General features: G+C 18.0%; 3 protein-coding genes across 3 annotated transcripts in view; 1 reads left to right on the forward strand and 2 right to left on the reverse strand. All coding sequences in view use genetic code 6, as the record gives it.

Moving 5' to 3' along the window:
* The window catches only part of TTHERM_01185240 (kinase domain protein, putative), a gene marked incomplete at both ends in the record, with an annotated part of 5999 nt that extends 2674 nt beyond the window's left edge, over nucleotides 1-3325 (reverse strand). The window contains 9 exons of the mRNA XM_001019466.2: nucleotides 1293-1382; nucleotides 1579-1671; nucleotides 1885-1962; nucleotides 2171-2260; nucleotides 2467-2556; nucleotides 2803-2892; nucleotides 3010-3099; nucleotides 3179-3228; nucleotides 3284-3325. Coding sequence (XP_001019466.2) covers nucleotides 1293-1382; nucleotides 1579-1671; nucleotides 1885-1962; nucleotides 2171-2260; nucleotides 2467-2556; nucleotides 2803-2892; nucleotides 3010-3099; nucleotides 3179-3228; nucleotides 3284-3325 — 713 coding nt within the window. The remainder of the gene's footprint in view (nucleotides 1-1292; nucleotides 1383-1578; nucleotides 1672-1884; nucleotides 1963-2170; nucleotides 2261-2466; nucleotides 2557-2802; nucleotides 2893-3009; nucleotides 3100-3178; nucleotides 3229-3283) is intronic.
* A 1350-nt stretch (nucleotides 3326-4675) lies between these two features.
* Nucleotides 4676-8089, forward strand: TTHERM_001185241 (hypothetical protein; the record flags this gene model as incomplete). Its single annotated transcript, XM_012798458.1, has 11 exons — nucleotides 4676-4764; nucleotides 4818-4907; nucleotides 5149-5238; nucleotides 5478-5567; nucleotides 5802-5891; nucleotides 6134-6223; nucleotides 6466-6555; nucleotides 6797-6886; nucleotides 7129-7218; nucleotides 7463-7552; nucleotides 7783-8089. The coding sequence occupies 11 exons, from the start codon at nucleotides 4676-4678 to the stop codon at nucleotides 7868-7870; spliced, it is 987 nt and encodes a 328-aa protein (XP_012653912.1). The 3' UTR covers nucleotides 7871-8089.
* Nucleotides 8090-8816: 727 nt separating this feature from the next.
* TTHERM_01185250 (hypothetical protein) overlaps nucleotides 8817-8875 on the reverse strand; it is a gene marked incomplete at its 3' end in the record, with an annotated part of 561 nt that continues 502 nt past the window's right edge. Inside the window, exon 1 of the mRNA XM_001019467.3 lies at nucleotides 8817-8875. This exon is cut by the window's right edge and continues 502 nt beyond it. Coding sequence (XP_001019467.3) covers nucleotides 8817-8875 — 59 coding nt within the window.

Consider the following 8875-nt stretch of genomic DNA (forward strand, 5'->3'; position numbering starts at 1 on the left):
AAAATGAAAGGCTGACTTATTTCTTATAATATTTTTTTATTTAATTTTCTTGTTGTTTTGTTATTTTTTGAAGATTTTAATCAAAAGGTTTAGAACTATTAATTAGTTTATTAATTCTAATAAGACCCTAAATAAATAAATTATTTGAATTAAGATATGAATTTGTTTACAACCACTTTTTTATTAACATTTTCAGGATTTTGTCTATTTTCTAAGTAATTTAATGATAAATTTACACTCAATTGATGGGTTACAATATTTCAAAAGTAAATAGCTGATGTAAATTAAGGTAAACGACTTATACATGCTTTCTATAAATTTATTCCTTTTTTTCTTTGAATTCTTTATTCTTATAATCAATTTAACTTTATTTATCAATTTAAATTGTCTTTTTTTTTAATTCTATTTCATTAATTTTAAATTCTATTCTAAGTTTAATTTTTGTTTTGTATTTATTTATCTTTACATTTTTTAATTTTACTATTAAAAAATATTTTTATCATCAACCAATCAATCACCTTTATTACTTATTTATTTATATTTTTGGAAATAGACTTTTGGTTTTATTATTAGTAATTTTTTATTTAAAAATATTTTTTTTTAGAGTAATAATCATTTTGATTTAATGTCATATACAATTTAATAATTTCTTTTCACAGGTAATTTATTTTTTTGGTGATAATTTAGTTTGGTTTTTCTAATATTTTTATATTTTTTGCTTCTTATCTAAAATATCAGAGATAATATTTTATTTAGTAAAGATAAAACAAATAACATATAATTTATATTTATTTCTACTTTAAATATATTTGTCTTATTTTGATATTAATATAAAATTTGATTTATTTCAAAATCAGGAATAAAAAAAATTGAATTTTTATTTTTCTGATTAAAGATAACAAATTTATTAAATTATTCGGTATTGGGGAGGCCGAATTAAAAAAAGTCTTATCCGGTCGATCACAAAAATTTAATATAAACAAACATATATTTGTTTACAAAATATAAAAGTATACTTAATAGATATTCTTCAATACAAATAAACAAAATCACCCACTAGATTATAAACAATTAGCCATTTCAAAAGTATTAATTTAATTGATTGTTTTTAAATGCTATTCAATCAATTTAAAGCTAAACTAATCTTTTTGCTTTAAAAATTTTTTACTTTAGCTTCTTAATAGCAGGAGAAACTCTATATAGCCTATTTAACAATATTATAATTAATAGAATAGAATAGAATTAAGTAAAATTTTAATTTAATAATTAATAAATAAATAAAAATAATTTACCCAAAGAAAAGTGTCAAATTTGATAACTTATTGCACTTTGCTAATGTAGAACCAAAAATAGATACATTTTCAAAATCAATATTATTATCACTTTTAAATAATTAAATAAATAATTAATTACAATTAAGAAATAATAGAAATAAATAAAGCATTTTTTATTTATTATTTTAGGTGAAAAATTAAACAAAAAACACAAAAAGAGTAAATTATTTTTTTTAATTTAATATTTTAACAATATAAAATTAATAGATAAATAGGAAAGGTTAATTAATTAATTAATATTTACTTTAGAATAAGTACCAAATTTGATAGATTATTGCATTTTGCTAAAGCAGAGCATAGTCCATGAAGGTTTTCAAAACAACCAATTTTATTATCACTTTTTATATAATAAAAATTTTTTATTTAATTTTTGAAAAGAAAGTAAAAGAATAAATAATATTAAAATTAATCAATAAATTCTAGCAAGCAAATATTTAAATTTTAAAAAAATAGATTTCATTTTAACATCTTATTATATCGCTTATTTTGAGCTTTATATTAAATTAAAGATAATTTGTTTGTATCTCTAATTAATTAATTAATTAATTACCTTAATTGAATTGTTAAAGTGTGGAGATTACTCATTTTTCCAACTTCACTCCAAGCACACTCACGAATGTTATTTCTACTAAAAATTTTAAATATAATTTATTAAAAAAATTTATTGAATAAATAAAACAAGAAATAAATAAATAAATATTATGTAAAAAAACCATCCAAAACACCTTTGAATGATTAATAAGAAATTTTAATAATTTTTATTGAATCTTAAAAATTGTTTTGAAAGAACCGATTATTTATTTATATATATCTAAAAATAAAAATATAGTTTTTACAATAGGTAAATTATCAATTTAGAAAGTTTAGAACAATTTGCTAATCCAATAAGTATTTCTGAAGCTCCATCTTAGCCAATTTAATTATTACTATTAATATTATTAAAAAATTTGCAATAAATTAAAAATAACAAACAAACAAATAAATAATTATAAACCAAAAATAAAGCTTAAATAAGCATAAATTATTATTATTATTTATTTAAATGTAAAAAAGTGGAATAATTAATTCAGTAATTAATAAGTTTTCCTTCCACTTCACTTCAATACTTCTATGAGATATTTAATAAATTTACCCAACACTAAGGATTAAACTTTAAAGATTAGCTAATTTCGCTAACGAAGAACCTAAATTTGAAGCACCGTCTTTAAAAATATTATTATAGCTATTAAATTATTATCAAATGTTTAGATTTATTTATACAAACAAAAGAAAAATAAAATATTTAAAAAGAAAAAATGCAATTTGATAAATTAATCAAATTAAAAACTAGATTAAATATTTTTGAAGTTATATTTTAATTTTATTTAAAATTAGGTTAAAGGTAGACAGACAGACATACATACACTTCTTGTTTTAGCTAAATTTTAACAAAGGCTTTAAAAATATTTTGTATAATGAGATTGATTACCCAAGATAAAGGGACAAATCTGAGAGATTTGTGCATTAAGCTAAACCAGAACTTAGTTCCTAAACACCTGTATCTCCAATACTACAATTACTTTTAATCAAAATAATAAATAAGTATTTTTTAACAATAAGAAGAGAGAAAGAAACAAACAATATTTATCAAAACACTAAAAAAGAATACAAAGAATTAATAGAAAAAAAAGCATACTTTAAATTAATTGCTAAAGTTGAGAGATTGATACAATTACCAAGTCCTAAGCCTAACTATGAAGAACCTTAAAGCTCAATGTTAATACTACTATTTAATGAGAAAAAAAACTAAGATAAGTTTTAAGAAATAAATAGAAAAATAATTTGAGTAAATCAATTAATTATACTTTAGTTTTATTTCTAAGTTTGTGTGGTCATCAAATTTAGAATTCAGGAACTTTTTATATATAATTATAAATATAAAGACTATAACTTATACAAAAGCTAAATACTTTTTCCAAAAAGTAAAACTAAGAGCATTTTTATTCTAACATTTTTTTGTTACCAATATCTTTTTCTCTGATTTTTTAAGTAAATAATTTATTTTTTATTATCAAAATTACAAATACCTTCAATTTTTAATATTTCTTTTTGATATTTAATTAATTAATTAATTAATTGTATAGCTAAATGCTATTCAAAAATATAGTGAATTGAGATCACTATTTTTTTGAATGGCTAATGCATTTGAACATTATTAATTTAAAAATAATTAATTTTATTATAGAATTTAATTAAAAATATTAATAATTTTAATTTATATTAATCTTCATCCTTTTTCAATTAATTTTTTAATTTTAAAAAACTCTTTATAAAATAATTATTATAAAATTTAATAATAATAATCTTAAATTAACTCTATATATTATTAAATTTAAATAATTTTAATATTTTGAAATTAAATAAATAAATAAAAATTAAGATTTAGAAAAAAAAATATTTATAATAAATTTAAAAATTATTTGAAATATCACAAAGCATAATATCATGATTCATGATATTTCAAATGCAGGAATGGCAATATATTAATTAATATTTCATAATTAATTAATTATTATATTTATTTGTTCTTTTTATCCATTTACAATTAATTAATTAATTAAATTTCATAAATTGCAACTCAATAATTTTGAGAAAAAAAATAAATGATATAATAGATTAAAAAATATAACAAATTAGAAGAAGTAATTATTAATTATTTTATTAATATCCTTTATATTTATATAAATTAATAAAAAAAGTTTTTAAGCTCTTCACTTTTATCTCATTAGGTTCTCCATATTAATCTGAAGTATATTTAATTAAAAATATTATTTTTATTATTATTGATATTTTTGTTTATTTAATTTTCAATTTATTTAAATAAATAATTTTTATAATAAAAATTATCATCATTATTTATTGATTTTTGTTAAAACTAACATTTTTTAGCTATTTTAACAATATTTTCATTTCAATTTTTAATTATTGAAAATTTATTTTTATTATTTGATATTTCTTCTTCATTTTTTATTATTAAAACTTACACTTAATAAAAGCTATTTATTTGTTTTACATTGTAATATTTTTAATTATAAATGTTTATTTAAAACATTATAATTCTTTTAATATACTTGATTTGTTTTCCTTTTTCTTTTTATTAAGATTTCTTATTTTTTCATTCTATGTTAATTTTATTAATTTTTTATTAATCTTATTATTTCATATTTTTTCTTCATTTTTTCCTCCTAATTAACTAGAGTGAAATACCCATTTAATTTATATCTAAAAAAAATTATAAATTAAGCTAATTTTTAGAAAGCATAACATATCTTTTTTTTGAAAAAAATAAATTTTGAAAACCTATGATGGAAAAAAATTCATAAAAAATATTTAAAATCTTAATTTTATAAAATGTAAAAGCTGGTATATAAAACTTGCTTTTTATAAATTTGTACGGTAACTTACTCTATTTAATGATATACTTTTTCTTCAATATTTAAAAAGTTCTAATTAAATTGGCGATGAAGATACATCAAGCTTAGGTTCTGCTTTAGCAAATTGCATTAATCTCTCAAATTTGACACTTAAGCTTGGGTAAAAATATTTTATTTGTTTTGGATTGTGATATTTTTAATTATAAAAACTAATTAAAAACAATGAAGTTCTTTTTTCTTTTTCTTTTTATTGTGCTTTCTTTTTTTTGTTCTTTCTTTGTTAATTTAGCTCATCATTTTATTTTTAACTTTTGCTATTATTATTTATTTCATATTTTTTCTTCATTTTTTCCTTCTAATTAACTATTTAATAATATATTTTTTCTTCAATATTTAAAAAGTTCTAATTAAATTGGTGCAATTGGTGCATCAGGCTTAGGTTCTGCTTTAGCAAATTGCATTAATCTCTCAAATTTGACACTTGAGCTTGGGTAAAAATATTTTATTTATTTTGGATTGTGATATTTTTAATTATAAAAACTAATTAAAAATAATAAAGTTCTTTTTTTTTCTTTTTGTTGTGCTTTCTTTTTTTTTGTTCTTTCTTTGTTAATTTAGCTCATCATTTTATTTTTAACTTTTGCTTTTATTATTTATTTCATATTTTTTCTTCATTTTTTCCTTCTAATTAACTATTTAATGATATATTTTTTCTTCAATATTTAAAAAGTAATAATTAAATTGGTGATGAAGGTACATCAAGCTTAGGTTCTGCTTTAGCAAATTGCATTAATCTCTCAAATTTGACACTTAACCTTAGGTAAAAACAATTTATTTGTTATCAATTGTGATATTTTTAATTATAAAAACTAATTAAAAACAATAAAGTTCTTTTTTCTTTTTATTGTGTTTGCTTTTTTCTTTCTTTCTTTGTTAATTTAGCTCATCATTTTATTTTTAACTTTTGCTTTTATTATTTATTTCATATTTTTTCTTCATTTTTTCCTTCTAATTAACTATTTAATGATATATTTTTTCTTCAATATTTAAAAAGTGATAATTAAATTGGTGATGAAGGTACATCAAGCTTAGGTTCTGCTTTAGCAAATTGCATTAATCTCTCAAATTTGAGACTTGACCTTGGGTAAAAACAGTTTATTTGTTTTGGATTGTGAAAATTTTAATAATAAAAACTAATTAAAAACAATGAAATTCTTTTTTCTTTTTCTTTTTATTGTGCTTGCTTTTTTTTTGTTCTTATTTTGTTAATTTAGCTCATCATTTTATTTTCAACTTTTGCTTTTATTATTTATTTCATATTTTTTCTTCATTTTTTCCTTCTAATTAACTATTTAATGATATATTTTTTCTTCAATATTTAAAAAGTTGGAATAAAATTGGTTATTAAGGTACATCAAGCTTAGGTTCTGCTTTAGCAAATTGCATTAATCTCTCAAATTTGACAATTAACCTTAGGTAAAAACAATTTATTTGTTATCGATTGTGATATTTTAAATTATAAAAACTAATTAAAAACAATAAAGCTGTTTTTTCTTTTTATTTTTATTGTGCTTGCTTTTTTTTTGTTCTTTCTTTGTTAATTTAGCTCATCATTTTATTTTCAACTTTTGCTTTTATTATTTATTTCATATTTTTTCTTCATTTTTTCCTTCTAATTAACTATTTAATGATATATTTTTTCTTCAATATTTAAAAAGTTGGAATAAAATTGGTGATGAAGGTACATCAAGCTTAGGTTCTGCTTTAGCAAATTGCATTAATCTCTCAAATTTGACACTTAACCTTAGGTAAAAACAATTTATTTGTTTTCGATTGTGATATTTTAAATTATAAAAACTAATTAAAAACAATAAAGCTGTTTTTTCTTTTTATTTTTATTGTGCTTGCTTTTTTTTTGTTCTTTCTTTGTTAATTTAGCTCATCATTTTATTTTCAACTTTTGCTTTTATTATTTATTGTTTATTATTTCATATTTTTTCCTTCTAATTAACTATTTAATGATATATTTTTTCTTCAATATTTAAAAAGAAACAATTAAATTGGTGCAGTGGGTGCATCAGGCTTAGGTTCTGCTTTAGCAAATTGCATTAATCTCTCAAATTTGAGACTTGACCTTGTGTAAAAACAGTTTATTTGTTTTGGATTGTGAAAATTTTAATAATAAAAACTAATTAAAAACAATAAAGCTCTTTTTTCTTTTTCTTTTTATTGTGCTTGCTTTTTTTTTGTTCTTTCTTTGTTAATTTAGCTCATCATTTTATTTTCAACTTTTGCTTTTATTATTTATTTCATATTTTTTCTTCATTTTTTCCTTCTAATTAACTATTTAATGATATATTTTTTCTTCAATATTTAAAAAGTAACAATTAAATTGGTGATGAAGGTATATCAAGCTTAGGTTGTGCTTTAGCAAATTGCATTAATCTCTCAAATTTGACACTTAACCTTAGGTAAAAACAATTTATTTGTTTTCGATTGTGATATTTTTAATTATAAAAACTAATTACAAACAATAGAGCTCTTATTTCTTTTTTTTTATTGTGCTTGCTTTTTTTTGTTCTTTCTTTATTAATTTAGCTCATAATTTTATTTTCAACTTTTGCTTTTATTATTAAATAATTAATTTTATTATTTCATATTTTTTCCTTCTAATTAACTATTAAATGATATATTATTTCTTCAATATTTAAAAAGGTCTAATTAAATTGGTGCAATGGGTGCATCAGGCTTAGGTTCTGCTTTAGCAAATTGCATTAATCTCTCAAAATTGACACTTTACCTTGAGTAAAAACAATTTATTTGTTTTGGATTGTGATATTTTAAACTATAAAAATGAAATATAAAAGAAAAAAATTCTTTGAATTTATTTGATAGCTTTTATTTATTTTATTTTTTTATCTTTTTTATACCATTAATATTATTTAATTTATTAATTTAAACAATAATTTTTAATTTAAAAGTTTATAATCTATTTTGATATTTATTTTAAAATTTACACAAATTTATTATAAAAGTTTTAGCTCACTGGATGAATCATAAAAGTTCAAAGTATTAAGCAAGTTTCTTAAATCAAAAAGATTAGTTTTCTTTGGTTTCTCATGATAGACAACTGGTGAAAAAAGGATGAATAAATATAAAATGTTTGAATATTATTATATATTTTATTATATAATATTTTGAAAAAGTGTTTTTAACCTAAAATATAATAGAATAGATAGATTTTATTATTGATTTTATATTTATAAATATCATTCATATTTTTGTAAGTAAATAAATTATTTATAAAATAAAAAAATTAAATTTACTTAAATAAATTAAATCCTCATAAGCAAACCCTATGGTTTCTCCAAAATGATCAAATAATTTGAAACTTTTAGTGTTATATTACATTTTATTAAATTAAATAAATGCCAAACTTTTATATGCCAGTTATATTTTAATATTAAATATTATCCATCAATCATATTTCTATCCTTTTTTTTATTTATCAAGATTAATTAGATGCCATGATTTAAATAAAACCTCAGGGAGAAATCAAGTTTTACTTTTTATTTTAACTTTTGAGTTTGAAAATTATTTGATTATTAAATAATTAATTAATATTTTCTTTTAAAATAAATAAGCATGTAATATTGTAAAATAAAAATCTATTATAAATTAAAAATAAATATTATTTCTTAAATTACATTTTTATATTAAAATGTTATAAAATAAATCTTTTTTAATATAAAGCAAAATAAAATAATTAAATTTATTAATCTATTTTATTTATAGCAAATAGGAATTAAATTCTTAATTAATTCTCCACATTCAGAAGAATTCAATACCTGGAAAGACTATATTTAAGGATATTTTAAAAGAAAATAAATATAAAACTTTCATATTTAATTATTAATTTTAGGTAAAATATTTAATTTAATTGTTTGTTTTATTTAATTTATACTTTTACTATTAATGAATTTTATTAAATAAAATAAAATTATCCGCATATTACTCACAGCGAAATATCTTATCAAATATTTCAATTTAATTATCTATCAACAATCAATCAATCATTATTCTTAACATAGACTTTTCTTAAATATTATTATTATTAAATCAAACTAC

The sequence above is a fragment of the Tetrahymena thermophila genome, assembly GCF_000189635.1.
Source record: "Tetrahymena thermophila SB210 genomic scaffold scf_8254585, whole genome shotgun sequence".
NCBI classification, from domain to species: Eukaryota; Ciliophora; class Oligohymenophorea; order Hymenostomatida; family Tetrahymenidae; genus Tetrahymena; species Tetrahymena thermophila.